Below are 19566 nucleotides of genomic sequence, written 5' to 3'. Positions count from 1 at the left end.
ATACGTGCATATTTTTTTCTCGATTTTGACCAATTGTGGACTTATCGCTTTTTGGAATTAGACGCCTCATTTGTGGCATATGCATTTGGACGCCAAACATTCGACCACCAGAATATGTCTGCGGACCACCGGTTGAGAAACACTGCAGTCTATATTCTGGTATATTATTTAGCTATATTGGACATGCTGTCTTTATCCTTATGTTGTATGAAACATTGTATTTACGTACATTTGACGTCTATGTAACATGCAAACAACAGTAAATCACGTAATTTAACTATGAACTCGTGGTAATTAATACCTATGTATTTTGAAGATTTTGATTTTATCATTTCTTAAACATTTGCTTATTAACACTATACCTTTGAATATGGCTCATAAGTCGGAAGAGATTGCAGTTCCCTGATATAGGTAACGGATTTATTTATCAAAAATTCGGAAAATCTCAAAAACATATCTATTAGAAAAAATCATATTTAGAAAAGAAGTTGGACCGGTTGAGAGTCGAACTGACATCTTTAGCTGAATGAACTAATATATTTTTCCACTAAGCGTATTTTTGTTTATATTTAATATCATTTAATAGTTTTTGTATAACATTTTAACTACCCCTGTCAAAAATGTTGAATGTTACATACGAGGTGTCAATGTTAGAACATCAATATTAAATTCGATTTATGAAATATTTAGATACTGCAAAAATGAATGTTTCATTTTTCCCCTGGTTGTTCTGTTTTGTCACTGTTCCATTTTTTCATATTCTGTTTTGTCACCGTTCTGTTTCTTCATGTTATGTTTGTTCATTTACTGTTTTATCATTTTTATTTATTTAAAAAAGACACGTTGAGTATATAACAAATTATTAATTCAGGACGTTCACAACATGACAATTAGAAACAAAATTACAAGTAATTAGTTAGAGAAAAAACAAGGCAGAGAAAAACAAACAAAGCAAAAAATAGTTTTATACAAAAAAAACAACAATAATTTCAAAATAAATTCAAATTAAACAATAAAATAGAATTTAAAAACAGAATATATAATGCATCGCTAAAAATGTCTACATCTCTAGGGAGTGCATTGACCAGCCGCATAGCCCTCGCTACTGGTGCTTGGTGGGCCTGACATGAGGAAACAGCTTTCACCCAGATAATAGGTCATGGCTGCGACCACGCATGTAATTGACGGGTGCATAAAAATTCAAATTTTCCAGAATTGTCTCGAAATTTCTAGAATTGAATCAATTGAATTGACGTGTTCTGTCTCGCTGTATAAGTTGACATAGCCAAGAGACGGGCTGTATAAAAGATAGCACTTAACTTCTTTACACAATTAATCGTCAGAATATGTAAAGTGATATATGTGATATATTTATCACAATTAGCTCTTTTGGATGTTAAGTGACATGTTAGAATAGGCCTGCTATGCTCTTTACAAAGGTTTTAAAAAAGTTTTCACGTTTTCATACTTCCCCTACACGTGACCACAACCCCTAGTATGATCATGTATTGCTTCGGTATTTAAAAAAAGAATATTATGGTGAGTGGCGTAAAAGTAATTTACGTTATCTGTCATCTATCTATACTGGAATATAATGATGCGAATCTTTTTCACTCTCATTTGAGGTTATGTTGGTATAATGATCATTAAGTATATTTACGAGCTTTGATTCTACTCGAATGATCGATTCACATGACTCATCAGTCATCACGGTTCGTGATACCTACGTGTTGAGTATTTAGTCCACACTCATGCCATGTCAGTGCAAACACGCATTATCGGTATGTTAAACTTTATGTATTATTGAATATTCACACACACACACACACATAGAGAGACTCCTATTAGCGTTGCAGGTGAATAATTATAGGTGATTTTAGGTTTTACTAAAAACGATTCTTTGGTTTCTGGTTAATAGGTATTAAATATACATAAATTGAAAACATCCCATGCATACACACTAGAAATAAATAATTACAAGATAAAAAGAACTTTTTATATAAGTACAGCGTTTTTAAATTTTCTGTTGAATCATATAATCTTGACTTGACTAGCTTAAGGGCGGACATGCTCAGCGTAGGTCAAAATTGAGCTTTTATTGTATTTTCAAACCATGATCCTGGACATTCCTTAAACGTTGTAGATAATATATTTATATAATTTTGAAGCCTTATTATCCTTTATATGTATTTTATACATTTGATGACTGCATAAAGTATTTTTATTATATAAAATAGTATTCTTATAAACCTCTCGCTCTAATGTTTTAGAATATAGTCATATTTCAGTACATACATGTGCAGTGGTGTTAAAATTTTTTACATTTATTAATTTTTAAACGCATTTATAAAGCAATTGGTATAATTTATGTCAACATTATTATAGTGAAATACTTACGATAAAAAAATTATATTGATAATCTCTGTGATCCCAAATTTGACAAGAATTAGGCATTTTATTATTCAAAAAATGGGCAAGATTAACACATTTGAAGATAATTCTAAAGATACTTATTATAAGCTATATATTTGACCATTCAATGATTCAAAGTGATTAACATATTACGAATAATGATTGCTTTATAATAATTATTGACCTAAGAATAAGATAGTGTTTTTTTTGAAATATGCCATTTCTTTTGGCATTCCCCAGTGGTTAAGCTACAACATACGTCCTTAGCCATAAATTGACAAACTAAAACTGAAGTAAGGAGTAAGATCATGTTAACGCGCGTGTTTGAACATGTGCCGTTTAAAAAAAATCGGTTAGGTTAGGTTTCATGTTAAGCTACGGGCATCCTACTTAATTACGACGATTTTAACAAGTAGTTATTACATGAAATGCTTATCAAATTGCATTACAATATTGGCTATTGGTTTATATATATTAAATCAAGGTAGGTATCAATTAAATGTCTTAATTACTAACCGACGTTACGGATTACTCCAAATATTTTTATAAGTAGTATTTATACGTACTTTCCACTTGCTAATAATTTATTAAACTATTTATTTTATTCATCGAATAATTCACAAGATTTGAGAATGTAACATTATATATTTTTTTTTTTTTTTTTTTTGTGATTTTACCGAGGCTTTGACTGCGACTCGCTGTCATATCGCCTCTTCTCTTCTAGAAGGGGATCCGTCGATCAGGTCCTCACTCCTATTCTGTTAAATAACTTTACAATTTTGAACATTATATATATTGAACATACATAATTTGAAAACATCTCATGCATATACACACTAGAAAAAATCTTTTTTAGAAAAAATACGACACCCGACGGGACTTGAACCTGGAACCGCTGGATCCGTGACACTGTGCTTTTCCAATAAAGCTACGGGCATCTAAAAAAGATTTTATATTCTTATTTCCATCGCCTGTGGAGACATGTATCATTAATTGTAATGATCGCACATGAAATAACAGAATACAATAATTGTCTGGATAATTATTATAAGCTATATCTTTAGTGTTAATTAAAAATATTAATTAAGTACTATATTGAAATAAGTATTACATACCTTTTGTTTCGGAGCAATTAAAAATATAAAGCTAGGTATATTGAAAGAAAATAAAGTTCAAAAAGCTGTATGTGCACTTGATCGAAATTTAAATTAGGCAACAATAAAAGATGGCCATTTATCGGACCTGACTCAATTTTTCAGACACTAAAAGTGGTAATCACAAAATCGATGAACGTTTTATAATCTATAAGAAGGTTCTGTCGTTTCCCAAACAGGTGAAAAGTGAGAAATATCTTTAATAAATTCTTTCTGTCTGTGTTATTTTAATGGTTATATAATAAGAAAATGGCTGAAAAACGATTGGGTTAGTATCTAAATACATAACAAAATAAACAATAATAGATAAAGTGTAGAAAGTTTAAAAACGCCAATGCCTTTGATCCAAATATACCTGTATTTTCACGAGGGAAAATATGATTAGAATTATAATTAAACTAATCGATGCGGAAAAATGTGTCTGTCTGCGTTAGAGTGTAAGATCCGCATTATAGACAGCCAAGTTGCTCGAATCCATTTGCACAGGCTATAAAATATGACGCTTCGTGCCTAATCATAGCGGTGATTAGCGATCATCAGACGATAATTGTAGGAAATTATGATTAGTTTAAACCAGGAAGGAGTTTATTGTTGGTGGTTTTCTGAAGCATTTCGCATTACCATTATTGGAACCGCATCTGTGAATATTCATAGACTATTAATCGAGCTATGATAGAATTTTCTGCTCCGTTTTAAAGCCAACGTGCTGCTATATATTATAGGTTTATTTATCAAATTTTGGGGGTTATGTTATAACCATAACCAATTACAAACAATCTATTATGTAAGTAGAGAGAATTAAAGCGAAATTCATCTGTTTTTATAACCTTTTCTTCTTCTTTCGATGGCGTTATAGTTAAATTCGAGTTTTGGCCTCCTCGTTCTCCACGACACATCTCCATTTATTTTTATACTATATATCGTAATAATATTTTGTTTTATGAATTATATTAAAATTTGATCGATAATTCTAAATTTATTGAAATATTCTGACTATTTTACTCTTGGATATTAATTATTTGATTTCTTTTATTTTGTTAACTGTCAATTCATGGTAGAACTGCTGTATTGTTGTTTTAATTTAATAAAACTCTTTTTTTTTGTTGTAGTACTTATTCCACTTTTAATCAATAAATTAGGACCGGTTTCGTCCGCCTCAGAGGGACATTTTCAACAGTTGAAACTGTCCCTCTGAGGCGGACGAAACCGGTCCTAATTTATTGAATAAAAGTGGAATAAGTACTACAAAAAAAAAATTGCGTTTTATTAAATTAAAGCAACAAATTAATTATTTGGGCAAGGTTCCTCCTATTTTCAGCAGTGACACGATGTTAAACTTTGCCATGTTGTTATGCGATTGTCTGTAATTCTAATAGTAAAATACAATAGACATATCAACTGATTAATCTGCAAACCAGCTGACTGCACTTTTGATTGACAATGAGATTTTGATGGCATTTTGTTATAAAGCATGTTTTCTGTGCTCCCAAAACTCCTAAACCTATAAATAAATGCGTTATCGTTCTCAAAACAACCAATTGCAGGTGCCAAGTTTCCAATATCGTAACTGAAAGGAGTTACTTTACATATAAAGAGAAGCTAAAATAGTGTATTAATTCATAGTGCAGTTTATTTGTTATATTGTTAATTTTACTTATTAAGTTTTTTCTCCTTCCTGAACAAGTTTTCCCAAATGCCGGTTTTTCCGATTCACCGGTTTAGGCGGTTTGCAGATTAAGCTGTTGATATCTGAAAAGAGGTAAACGTGTTAATAAATATTTAAACCTAACACGAAAAGAATTTAAAATTTATAGTACACAAAAATAATTTTGTCGAGCATTTGATGGTTATACGTTTTGGTCACCAGTAGATTCCGAAATATTTCGTGACTGGCGGAGAACTTTTTGCAAGGTTTCAAACCACAGTTCCAAGACCACAATTTCCATTAATTTAATTTCCATATATCTGCAAAGTTTGAGGGCCACTAATTGAAAGTAGTAGATAATGGTTTTTCAATTCATATGAATTATAGGTTATAGACATGAGCGAAGGCAAGCGATTACGGAAATCGATTCTAATATCTTAATGTCTTTCCGAATATGTCATATTGTTAATGTTTTAACAATGGCTGGACTCTGGAAGGTAACAAGAAAGCAGAGTTTATGAAAAAAATATGCGATGATTTTAATCTTTCGATCATTTTTCATAAAAGCATTTGAATATTTTTTTTCTCTTTATTGATACCATGAGCGGTCTTAAAATGAAGAAAATCTTTAATCTAGGTGATTAAATTTATTTATTTATATTATCCTCATCACTGAATTAATCAATAATCAGCGCTCGAAATGTAAAATTTTACAAACCGGAGTTATTATATAAAGCAATACACTTGAATATAACATATTATAATATTAAAGTGTATTATTTTGTTTTTTATAAGTACTTATAGGTAACTTGAACGAACAAAAAATTAAATAATCTTTAAACGTCATGCATACTGAAGATTAGACATCGCAAAGAAAGTCAGTGCCGAAAGGAAAAAAGTATAATTCTACGAAAAATATTAAATTATCTATTCTTCATTATTACAATATGCTACCCATAAATAGTACATGGTCTGCCTATCTACACGGTACATCATTTATGTGTAGTAATATACAGTAATATAGTAACATGTAATATATCCAGATCAGTAAAAATGGATATAATTAACCTGAACGCATTTAATTTTTTTCACGACATGGAACAATAGTCTCGTGGACTTCACTTTACAAATAAAAAGAAAATGGATGGTATTGCGAAATATTTTTAACTGATGCAAAAACGAAAACATTCACTTTTTTTAACTTTTTTTTTATTCAAAGAATAATTCACAAGATTTAAGAATGTAATATTCTAATTATTGAACATACTTGAAAACACTTCTGAGAACATATATTAGAAAGCGCTTCAGTGAGTATTAAAAGCCATTAGTTAATAATTTGTCGTAGTTAAATGTAACTCCTTTAGAATTGTGATCAATGTGCGTGGGCGCGATACTCGAGAGATGCAGGTTCGATTCCTGCGGGGTATCTTACTTTTTTCAAAAAGTTTTTTTCTATTGGTTATAATATATTTTCTCAGAAGTGTTTTCAAAATTATGTATATTGAAAACATTCACATTGTAATGCATATTATGTAGCTATAACTAACTGTCTGTGAAAAGATAGACGTCATTCTTATGTAGGTACATCAAAGTTTTGAAATTACTACCGAAACGGCAAAACAATTGCTATAAAATAATGATAGTTATTATGAATAATACTAATATGCCAAAATTTTTGAATCGCCATCAAGCCCCGCCCCTATTTTTATGATTGTGATATCCCATCCAATCAAAAATTTTATGCCCGAGATAAATATTTTTAATCAAAAACATATTTTGCCATGCTAATTTCAGGGCGAAACAGTACTGCAGGCTTTCGTTAGATTGGAGGCAGCTGTAACGGAGGCAGAATCCTCGGCACCAGCTGCCAGGCTTGCTGCACTGATGCAGGACATCGAATCTCTTCAACAGGTAAACTATCTATTTTTTGAGACATTACCGAAACCGGCGATTTTAGCCATGCACAATTCATCACTAAATACACGATAATTCGAATTCAAATAATATGTAGGTACTAGGTTATTTAAATCCTTTTATTTTTCCAGGAAAATTATGTCAATTGTAAAATTGATTTATAGAATATTGCAGTGCCTATTTTTAGTATGAGTGATCTCTACATTTTAAATTAATGTGAAAATAAATAGGCAATTGGTTAATTATTCGTATTTCAACACGTCTATTCTATACACAAGACTGCTTTTCGGCCTCTACGGCAGCTATCTAGGGTAGGTTTGTATCGAAATATTAGCACTTATTATAACAGTTACAATAAATTAGTTGTAATAATTGTTACAATAAGTGCAATGTTTTAACAGCACCTCTCTTGGATGTGTTAAGGCTATACTTCAGCTGGGGCACGGTCTAAAACGATCGTGACTACGCGACACGAAGATTGTGCAAATGACGCGTGCAGAACAGAACATAATTTGTCATAAAAAGTCAACATGTTTCCAAATTTATGTTCATTGTTCTATTACTAATAATAATATATTCATTGACATGTTTTCTTTTTTACGTAAATGCGTAACGTTTTTTAGTAATTTTTACTCGATTTAAGAATTAATTCCCCCGTCGCCATCACAAAATAAATTGACGTGTTCACAGCTCGACTTTCGCTCTTCGATTGCCAGCCAGTCAGATATTTCGTCGCACCTATAGTTGAAAATTATTTGCCGTTTCACTGAAGTACCGTCTTAACTATAGAGCGGATAGTTTTGACTGTTTCGACGGCTAACTTATTGTAAAAAATATTATAATAGGTACCTCAATACATAATAATATGATAAAATGCAGGGCTCGAAATGGACCGGAACGCACCGGAGCGCCGTTCCGGTTCATACAATCCTCAAAATTTTCGCTTTGTCTCGTGGAAAAATAATTTGACCGTCTGAGCGAAATTGGCCATATCCAAATTCTAACACACTTATTTTTATAAAATACCCACTCATAAAGTTAGATAAGTATGTAAATATTTTCGTAAAATTATCGAGCGCTCCGGTTCGTAAAATTTTCCATTTCGAGCGCTGATAAAATGATAATATTTATCACTTAAGCGGTCGATAAGAAGGTATAGAATAGACCCACAAGGCAGGTTCAATTTCTTTCTCGACCTTTTTTCGAGAATAAACTATTTCTCTAAAAACATGAATCACAAAATTTCATAATACAATCTGTATGCGAAAGGAAAAACGCTATACGTGTAAAATATTGAGAAGTGAGATAAATATTCAAAATTTAATTAGTTTCTTTGTTTTTAACTCATTTAGTGCCAACACCGCGACTGGCGCGTTTGGAGTAATTGGCCATTAGATATAACTAACGTGTTATTTAAATGTGGTAATTAAAAGGTCAGCAGTGATTTTAAATAGACTAGATAGCTTTAATTCACATGTGGTATGTCCCCCAAAGGGTTGAAGCTTTGGCAAACAATCAGTATTAAAACTATTAAAGCCAGAGGTCATGGTTGTATACCGTTTTAACCTATTTTGATTTGAGATAAAAGGTCACATTGCATTGAAATCGTTTATTGTAAACAACATAAATAATTCAAAAATCGAATATCAAAGTACACAAAAATTACCCTTGTATGTAAATAGAAAATATCACATTTTCACGGCATCCTGTCGAATTAATGAAGTTCGATATTGACTCATGTTTGGTTTTTTATTTACTAAAGAATTGATTGAGTGGCACATTCTAGTACATATACATTTTGTTGACACGCAACGATTTCGCTGCTTGGAAACCCTATCCCTAATGAGGGAAAAAGCATCACAATTTTCTAGAAGGCATTACATTAATGATAGTTGGATCGATGAGTAAAAATGACCCAGAAAAGTACGAACATTAGCAAGCATACAGTACTGTCAATCAGAGTTCAATAGTGCCCTGCAACTAAAGTTCAATTAATGTAACAAACTGATATCGTGTCCGGAAACTTGTACGCATGCAGTTCGCCGTATCACACTTCACCGTGAAACGTTGTATCGGAAATATATCGTCGGTTTTTGTAAAAAGGGCGAATCAACCATTTTGGCGAAATCGAGATTTTAATGAAAATACAATATGTACCCCACTTGCTTTGTTGTGTAAAAACGGCGAATTTGTATATCCACAGGAAAGTGCTTAAAAACAATAATCGACTAAAATTAAATTAATTAAAATTACGAATAAAAAGCGAATGTGATATATTAGGCATTTTAAAACATTATATAATAATGCCTATTATAATGACAATATTCTTTCTTAGCTTTATTATAAAATTGTTAGATATTTATAATTATTATCCACGGGTAATAAACAAATAAATGTCAAAAGTTAAAAATCCTCCTCCTGTAAAATAGCATTTTGGTTAATTCGCCCTTTTTAAATAACACCGACGATATGGCCGTATATTAAAGACCTTCCAAATTCTTTAGGTCGTATAGTAGGTACTGTCATCAAATCCAATTTTGAATAAAACACGGTTCTTGTCGGTTTACACTTTACAGAACGCCAGCAGCAAACAAGTTTTTAGAAAATAGCTGGTATACTGGATTATTTGTTAGGTTGGGTTAGGTTAGGTTAGGTTAGGTTTTTATTCTCGAATTCATTAATTTTGCCAAAATCAGCCGTGAAAATTGAATTAATGTTCATATTGAATCTAATAAAATTGGAGACCGTATAGTATACCTACGATCATCTCTTTCCGATTTGAAAGCTCACCGCGAGCTTTGCCACGGTGAAATGTTTTTACGTACAATTTACGTGTAACCAACTGATGTGTATAATGTTGTACCCAGGCCCGCACCAAGTGGGGATGTTGGAGGTATACGGCACCCGGTCGATAAAATACCCGAAAAATAATGATAATCAATATTGAATATAATATAATTTATATTAAATTTAATTATATAAAATGAATGTAATGTGGGTATATTTCAATTAGAAAAATGTTATGTACTCTCAATGAAGGGCAGCAAATGTTAGCATAAATCCAATATATATAATAAAAAATATATGTTCCTATTTAAGAGTTAAAGTCTCTGATGGCCGCCCGACTTGGTCGCCACAAACGCTAATTTTGCTGCATTTAAAAAAATTCGCGGCGTCATACTGCGAACGTAAAGATCATGCTACTTATATTATTCGACAGTTTAATATTAATTTTTGTTTTATATTTGATTATTTAATTGTTGTCTATTCTCCGTGCACCTTTTTTCACTTTGGGTAATTTTTCCTGATACATTCCTAGTTATAGAAATGACTGATGCTTCACACCAAACGTAGGGTCCCGTGATACGCCCGATTAAGAATTGGAGTGGTTTGGTGGGGGTATTTTAGGTTCGGTTAATCTGTTCATTGTGTTTTAATTAACTGGTTTTGAAATATGCTTTTTTATAGGACCTTATTAAAGGAGACGAAGCACAAGCTTCGATGATTTCGATGAGAGAAAAACAAGATGACGATTTGGTACAGGTATGATATTTTAACTTCTCATTACGTAGTTTTTCCGACTAGTACTGTGGTATTCAAACTGTGCGCCGCGAGCAATTTATAAGGACGCTGCGGCGCTGTTCGATTTTTTTTAAAGTTTGACGGTTCTGGGCGGAAAAATTTCAACACTCTCACTCTCAAAAAAATGTGTCACACTCTTTGGAAGGAAAAGATAAAAATCGTGTTTTCCTCAATGGTGGAAGGAATATTTAAAAAAAAAATGGGTGCCGTGTAACAAAAAAGTTTGAAAACCACTGGGTTAAGCGATGTCTGGTTTACTTCCGCTGTCCTTCAACGCCATTGGAGACCAGGAATGACAGGTGCTATACAATATTAATATTGTAAAGAGATTTATATTATAATCTATAATATATATTTATTTGTAGATACTTCTTTTTTCCATATAATATATATACACCTGTTACAGATGTACAGTGTAAATAAGAATCCTGTCTAGGTGAAATATCTAGAGGTTTATAAATTTCGAAGCATCAGTGGTTTATTCTCTGAATGTGTATAGTTAAATGTGTCGAATTATTTGCCGGGAATTGCGATGTTCTTTTTTGTGTGAACTTTATGTCACGTGACCTCAGAATGTCTATTTCAGTGTATAGAAAACGATAGGCTCTGATGCGCCTAAAATCGTTGCGTAGGTATAATATATTATTATTAAAATAATTAATATGTAGATAATTTAATAAAAATAATTTATATGGCATTCAATCACATACAAATAAATGATTTTTGATGTGCATAAATGTTTAGAAAAATACATAATTTAAACTCATCGCTCAATTTTATTTCGTCAGCAAGCCCTCCGCATGAGCCGATTTTAGTGAGTAATGTTTTACCAAGTGCATAGCCAACACGCCAGTGTTACCATAATATAATTTATAAAAAAACATCGCTTGTAAAATTATAACATTGGAATAAATATTCGATATCTGGTAACACTACGACACGCACACTGTCACACATATTTTCGAATAACCCAGGAAAGGGTCGCGGAGGAAGCGTGAAGGGGGCGAGGCAAGTGCGTAAAAAAGTTTGTCATGTTTTGAAGGACAAACACATGCAATAGCTCTATCTATATTTTTCTATAATCTAAGGTCGTCAGCGAGTTATTTAAATTTCATCGAATTAGTGTATCGCTATCATTAGTGTGTACCTGTTCATCAGCAATAATATCGTATTATCTCCTTATTTCCCGTAAGTATACCTGACAAGCGTGTTCTTTTTCTCTGGTATCCACAGCCTACCTCTTTCCAAACGTCACCCTTCGCCACTGATGCTTACTGTACAGACCTACAAACTTATCTGAAGAATTTATGGGGGAGCCACAGTCGAAAAATACCCAATCAGGACTCGCAACTGGACAAAATCTGACATTAAAATGACATTTTCAATATGGCGTCCATATGTTAGTTCGTAGTTCCATTTTTGACCGTTCTTTAGATAAGTTTGTAGGACTGTATGTAGGGACTTTTTTATAAATGCCATCTGCCTGTCGCCTTGAAATAATATTTTTTATTGTATATGACATTAAAAAAAATTAAAATCTAATTATTTTTTAATAGATAATAAATAATACACTGATATATTAATTTAACTGTCACACTTTACAGGAAATCAATATATTTAAACGTTATCTTTTTAAATATCTAGTAATTTTCAAAATTGATCATACAAAAAACACTTTAAAAACGACTACGTATTGAAATATTTATATTTATGTATTGCCGACACTAATTATATTGAGTGTGGTTAATTTTAACTACGTTTGATATTATCTTACAACTAAAACATGTTATTTGGTAGGAAAAAATAATATAAAAGTAGCAGGTTAATAGCAGTAAGTCACACACATTCAATTAATATTTGCTATGAAAACCTCGAAACCTTCTCAAACAGTTGAGCGAAAAGGGCACCCAAGACAATTATTTTTTTATGTTACAGGATTGCGGTAAGCTGGAATTACATTGGAAAATTCTCAGGCCAATATTCTGGCCTGACAGTCTACTCCCGATCATGAAAAGTCACTTTTAAGTCGTTCCCCGAAGTCGTGAACGAATTGGAACAGTTCCTATTTTTTTAGGTTTACCGAGAACGTACGAAAATTTCCGAATTAACTTTGAACTTCATAGTGTGGCCGCACGTGGCGTATCCTATCTTGTATTACAATAATAATATCACAATAAATAGAATCAGTAACTCGTCACGTTTTGTATAAATTTCATTTGAATGTAATATATTATAATGAAACAATCAAATCAAGCATCAACACGATTGAGTTTGTAGCTGAATCGTTCCGTTTAATTGCTATTTAAAGTCGACGATTGCTCACGACGATCGTTGACTCTGGGTGGGTCTGTAAGTCTGCTGTTGTAATTAGGTCTTTAGTTTCGCATATATATATTTCACTAAATTTGCCATGAAAGTAAGACATGAAACTCTACAAACTGCAGTACAATATTTTAGGCAAAGTGCCGCCCTTAAAAAGACTTAGAATGCTGTCCTCTTTCATTTTATTACAACGTTTTTCTTAGCTCGTATTCTTATTTGTCCGGTGGTTCTTTGTCCGGTACAAATCTTGCAATCGATTTTTAACTAACTACCCGACTAGCTAGACATTTGAAACTTTTGAAATATATCAGAACACGACGCCAATGCATTTTTTAAATACTTTTAGCCATCTTTAAGTAGAATTGAATTCATTTTCAGTTAATTCTGTTTTGTATGAAAAGTTATTTCGACACCATTATTGGTTGCTAGGGGTCTGGGGTCCTAGCAACTAAATTATTAATATATACTTGCGTTACTATGGAAATCAATATGACATGTCAAAATGACATTTCAGTATTATTTCTATCAAGATCAATTTTTTTGATCGTTTAAGCTAGTCAAGTCAAGTTTATAATATGATTCAACAGAAAATTTAAAAACGTTTTTAATTTTAGTTTAAATTTAGTTTTAAATTGTCTGAAAATTCGTTACATACCTAATTACATATTTTATTATTTATTTTCGGCTTTATTCTTAAATACACCAAAATATCTTTACATTTTTTACGTATACACCAACTACTGATAATTAGAACATTTCCAAGAAACCTTTTCTAAAATAGTGGTGGTTTTAGATACATGGATGAGGTGTGTGGCGCTGACAGCTTTGGAGGGACCCTTATAAAAATGTTGTATGTGTGATAAATCGCCATTACAATATATTTACAAGAATAGTTGTCAGGATTTTTTATGCTTCAATTTTTTTTTCTAATAAGATGTCGATTTGTTCTTCATAAAGAAGAGACATCGTCGCTTGTTTCATGGAAAACCGCGATTGCTGTCAAAATATGTACTATTTGTATTCGTTCCTGTATTCACCGCTTTATATATTATATTTTAAAGATAAATATATGCTCTGCCTATCTCCCAGGGATGTCACTGGCAAATTGGTGTATGTATTTTATGTCTGGGAGCGGGATTAGAGGGAAAATGTCTGAAATAGTCACATATAAATAAATTTGCTTATTTCTTTTCAGGTTATCATGGATTTAAAGATCGCCCAAAAGCCTCAATTGGCATCTGAACACGAAGAATTTGTCGCCAATATTAATCGACAAGTAAGCATCGAATATTATTTAATAATAATTCCGACCATATCCGATCCTAATAGGATCATATGGGCCACCACAGAGAAAGGTTTGTGTTAACAGATTTTGTTTTTACGAGAAATGGATGTTAGCCACTTGCTCAACCTATTAGGTCCATACCCTGACTCATACACAGATTGAAAAACGATATGTGTACTTGCCAGATTCAGGATTCGAACCTGGGACCCACAGCGTTATAGGTCAACGCTTAAGTCGCGCGGCCACCGTGGGTGTATAATAATACCTATTTTTAAATATGTACTACTTTTTGCTTCTTATTGGTTGTTCCCTCTTGGCTGACGATCGTGCACACTTCTGTCATCTTTTGAGCGACCAAGACTTTTCACCCCTCTCGATCATCTGCTTCTCTTAGGGCAGAGTGAAGCCTGTCCACAGTCAGTTCCTTCACTTAGTAGCTGCAGCGCACCGACGTTTCTCCTCTGCTACACCTTCCCTGGAGGATACCTAAAACCAAAAGTCTCTCCAGGTTATCTGATCCGCGCCAAACAATATGTCGTAAAACTGCAGAATGCGTCTCAAAAATATTGTCGAGAGCCGTTCCTTCATCTGTAGTCTCTGGATGATTGACTCGTTCGTCCTGTGTTTTGTCTAAGAAATACGAAGCATCTGGTGTCAACACGTGTGGAGCCGGCACACCTAATAGTCTAAATTCTAATGGATTTAAACTCAAATTCCTTCAAGTACCTTCAGTCGATAGTATTAATATAATAGTCTAAATTGAGTACATACAAAAGCTCACAAAAATATAAATAACAAATAAAGTTGTGCCTTGCACTTAGTGGGTACTATGTCATCCTTTACGTGGGCTGCCAATTTTTGATTTGAAATTTTGATTTTCATATTATGATAATGAAAAGACATTAACATCCTAATTGTCATTATGTTCTAAACTCTTAAATTATCTCAGTAGTTATGTAACAAATACATTCTTTTGATATTATAAAAGCTTTTCGTTGATTTGTTTGCGCAGGCTATCAACAAATTCAATCGATCGTTGATGGAAGCCAGGTTTACTGAAATGATGGAAACCAAGAAAGGTTTGGAGCGGCAAGTGGCTGATCTGCAGTACCTGTACAGGGAGCAGGATATTTTATTAGGTGTGTATCCTACGAATTCTTATAGTTGTTGTAGTCGTTACTTGCTTTATTCCAACTACACCCGTTATTCGTTTAATATCTGAAGGTTGTTCGTGTGTGCGACATGTGTTCGGGCAGTGTTGAATGATACACGAGTTGGTGTTTTATATCGTTTATATTATGGCGCACATTAACTTGTTTGTTATTACACAGAAAATAACATGGTGTTATGTTATATTATATCGCAAAGGTTTAGTATGAATCTTTTAACTTGATAATTCAGCGAAGGACTGAGCGTCCTTGTAACTTCTACACAGGAACGAGGTCTAAGTTTATTATTTCCGCTTTGCCACTCTCTATGCCCCAAACATGAGCATATACAATGATGTGACAATTGCAGAGTTGGGTAAAACCTCCACAATTTAATAATTATCAAATGCGAAATAATCGCGAAAAGTACTCAACTTGTCAGTAAGTTTCAAAAACTTTAATGGATTTTTGTTTTCACAATTTATCTCATCGCTGAGTGATAAAAATACATATACTGCCTTGTAAGAGATCTTATTTGTGCGTAAAGAGATGATTCGCCAGAATTACTTCGGATTTCTGTCTTTGGATATCGTTATGATAGAGATTTTTTTATGGATTATCTACAGAGAGCGTTTGCGGTCCTGCCTATGGTAGTTTGGACGAACGCCAGCTGGAGGGAGGAGCGGGTAGGGCGCGAGCCTTGAGGGACACCCTGGCTGGCGCAGCACGTGGTTGGCGGACAGCTCAAGCGAGGGCTGCTCAGGCACATTCTGCCGCTGCGAGAGCCCTAGTTGCTTGGCAGATTATTCCCCATGCCGAGTGAGTTAATATTTTAATAGCGCCTGAACTTGTGCATGGATTTACTTGCACCAATAGTGTGTATTTTAATCTATCGCGATAATAAATGTTTACACGTAAAAAAACTGACTGTCTCGCCAATCTCATTCTTAAACAGTGAGCAAAACGCGATGTTATCATTTTATGGTAGTATTTGACATGTCGTTAAAATTGGTTAACCTCAAAATGAGTCTCTGCGCGGTGGAGTTAGTTTTTTTATTGGCAGGTTCACCACTATCGTTCTATTGTGCAGGGGCAGATATTTACAGTACAATTGTCACGTGAGAATTCAGAAGCTTCTGAACTTTTTTAATCCATGCATGCAATCTTGCAATTTTAACGATAATATGTGTGTATACGTGCTTGTTTTTCTTATAGCCGCGATTATAATATGAACTGTCAGCAGTAAAGCCATACACGTGTAAACGGGGTATTAGGTATTCATTAATTATCAATGAATGAATACTTTTTTATTTAATTTTATTTCCTAGCGAAACTGTAAACGTATCCAAGCTATGTCATTAGTGTGCTTGATCACTCATTGATAATCGGTCTATTTTAATAATGCATGCATACCAGGTATGTGAAATTACATATTTAAAAAAAAATAATGACCATTTCACTCTAGATATTAAAGTATACGGTTGCTACAAATTGTCATTTTTTATTAACATACAATATAAATGATGCCTTGGGTACATATTCGTTGCAAGTACCTAATGACGTCATAATATGGCGCGTCATATTATGACGCGCCAAACGGAAGTTTTAGGGGTGCGAAACACCCAGGCACCATGCTTCAGAGTGCGGCAAAGTCCGAAAAAACATTTTTAATGATAATATTAAAAAATATTGTATGACCAAAAGTCGCCTGCGGCTCAATTCTATTTCATGTTTAATTTATAAATGCCTCCTTTCTCCATCGATGTTTAAGACGCTTTATTATATATTAGAATTCACTAATTATTTATTATCAGGTAAAATAATATGTCAATATTTAGATGACAATTAAATGATTGTTTCAGCTTTTCGTTGACTTCTGTCATATTTACAAAAAATAGTTTATATTTGGGAGGGTAGGGTGTCAATTTTAGGCGGGCACGGTGTCAACCACATTTTGTAGCGTCTCTATTCCCTGGAGACACGAAGATCCAAGATGGAATATTTTTTTACATAGTAAAATGACGGAAAAGTCTTTAGTTGGCGTAGGTATTCGGGTCCACGCTCTACAACTGTGGCATATTGATTTAGCTTATAAAACTACTGATAACTAAGTTTGATTCGAATATGCTATGAAATTTTCAGGTCTGTTCAAGAAGCAGTCAGATTAGGAGTGGAGTCCCGCGAAGGCGTGGCTTCAGGAGTCTGGGCGGTGAGGGCAGCCAGCGCTGCTCTTCCGAACGTCTCCTTTCCGTACTGCACCAGTAGACAGCTGCAGGCCGTCATCCTCACTCTAGAATACATGTTTACTGACATGTACTCACCGCAGAGGTAAATATCACTTATGACTATTTTTTTCGACCATGTCCGATTCTAATAAGATCATATGGGCCTCCACAGAGTGGAGGTTCGTTTTCACAGATTTCTGTTTTTACGAGTAATGGATGTCAGCCACTTGCTCAACCTATTAGGTCCATACTCTGACTAATACACTAATTGAAAAACAATATATGTATTTGCCAGACCCGGGATTTGAACCTGGGACCCACGGTGCTATAGGCCAATGCTTAATAGACATAGATAAAAGAAACTATACAAGCTTCAGATCCATTATTTTTATTTTTATTTGTACATGGAAAACAACAAAAACATATCAAACAAAAATTTATTTATATATTTTAGCACCTGTTTCAGATAACGACATGGGCATTTTAAGACCTTTGTAGGACATGGGCACGCTTATTACTATATAAACATAGCCGACCGATCTTGAATACGAATTTAGTATTTACTACATATTTTCGAGAATGTGTGATGACAAAAAAATGATATTGGATAATACAAATCCTGCATAAATTGGTGATTAGCTCGCAACAAATTTTCCGAATGTAAACATAGTATTCAGAATCTATCTCTTCGTGAAATTGATTAAAAATTATTTCAAATCAAAAAATATTGGACAGAAATGAATGTCGTCACTTTCACAAGGTTTAAATGGAAAATTAAATGTGAATTTGAATTTGTACATTTGAAAACAGGTCTGTTAGAAAAACACCCTTTTGAAAAAAATCGTCGCCAAAATGGAAATCACATCCAATGGATTTGCGCCAATGTGCTTTAACAATAATTGAACCAAGTGCATCATGTCTAATTAAGACGAAATTAACTGTTACATTTTTGAATCGCTACGCAGTCGGTTTTTTTGCTTAAAATTAAAGTACCTATCAATTATTACTTTAATTCATACTAACCAGTCTCAGGATCTCTCCAAATTTTAGTTATGACGTACTTGCACTTAAAATTAACGCAATTTTTGAAACGCTTCAAAAAAATAATAACTACTAATTAAGTTAATTATAATTTGATGTGTTTTAACGACTATTGTTCAATATAGAATGTTACATAATCAAAGCTTGTGAATTATTCGTTGAATAAAAAAAGTTTATTTAACCAAAAATATACAGAATAGTACTTAACTGTGGCTGTGTATGTTGTGAACAAGGATATTATATAAATAAACATTTTAATTAAAATTTGGAGGTGTGGCTAATTTTAGATTTTTAGTTCGTTTTACATTGTTTATATTGTCAGGTGAAATATTATAGATTCAAAGAACTCTACCTATTATGTCTTATGGATCAAGTGGTTAGGTCACGATATGCACTGATTATTTTATTAACATAAAAACTTCTTTATAAAACAGTATTTATTTCTTTTTTATTCAAGGTACGAGCACGCTACTCGAATATTCACAGGCTTTAGCGAGAGAACTTTATCATTAGCGACCTGGATTACAGAGGTAAATTGGGAAAAACTATACCATGGAGTGTTTCTAAAACTTTTTACACCTGCGAACCGCTAACATGGAAAACTACTATTTATGTAGTATGTTATTTAATAGTTTTTAAATCATATTGTATCAGTAGCGAGGGGTGGAGGTAGGCTGTTAAGATCCGCTATAAATAGTGCACATTAAACTTTGTTAGTCATACGAATTTGTTTTTATTGAACTAAGATTACAATTATTTACAGATGGTTTTGGTTAATTTTTAAAAATCAATTAAACCCTGCCTAAGGCAAAAAAAAACAGTTTTCGCATGCTATGGA

At 33.0% G+C, this 19566-nt stretch overlaps 1 protein-coding gene across 1 annotated transcript in view; it reads left to right on the top strand.

Moving 5' to 3' along the window:
* Positions 1-19566, top strand: part of synr (BH3-only protein sayonara) — a 32154-nt gene that overhangs the window by 10459 nt on the left and 2129 nt on the right. Inside the window, exons 4-10 of the mRNA XM_085949648.1 lie at positions 7006-7122; positions 10594-10668; positions 14225-14305; positions 15327-15453; positions 16089-16281; positions 17605-17790; positions 19186-19258. Of these exons, the coding sequence (XP_085805774.1) occupies positions 7006-7122; positions 10594-10668; positions 14225-14305; positions 15327-15453; positions 16089-16281; positions 17605-17790; positions 19186-19258 (852 nt within the window). The remainder of the gene's footprint in view (positions 1-7005; positions 7123-10593; positions 10669-14224; positions 14306-15326; positions 15454-16088; positions 16282-17604; positions 17791-19185; positions 19259-19566) is intronic.

This window comes from Rhyacophila brunnea, unplaced genomic scaffold (genome assembly GCF_057557595.1).
Source record: "Rhyacophila brunnea isolate RB1 unplaced genomic scaffold, BYU_Rbru_1.0 scaffold_22, whole genome shotgun sequence".
NCBI classification, from domain to species: Eukaryota; Metazoa; Arthropoda; class Insecta; order Trichoptera; family Rhyacophilidae; genus Rhyacophila; species Rhyacophila brunnea.
Note: the sequence above shows the minus strand (reverse complement) of the source record. Positions and strands in the feature narration are given on the sequence as shown.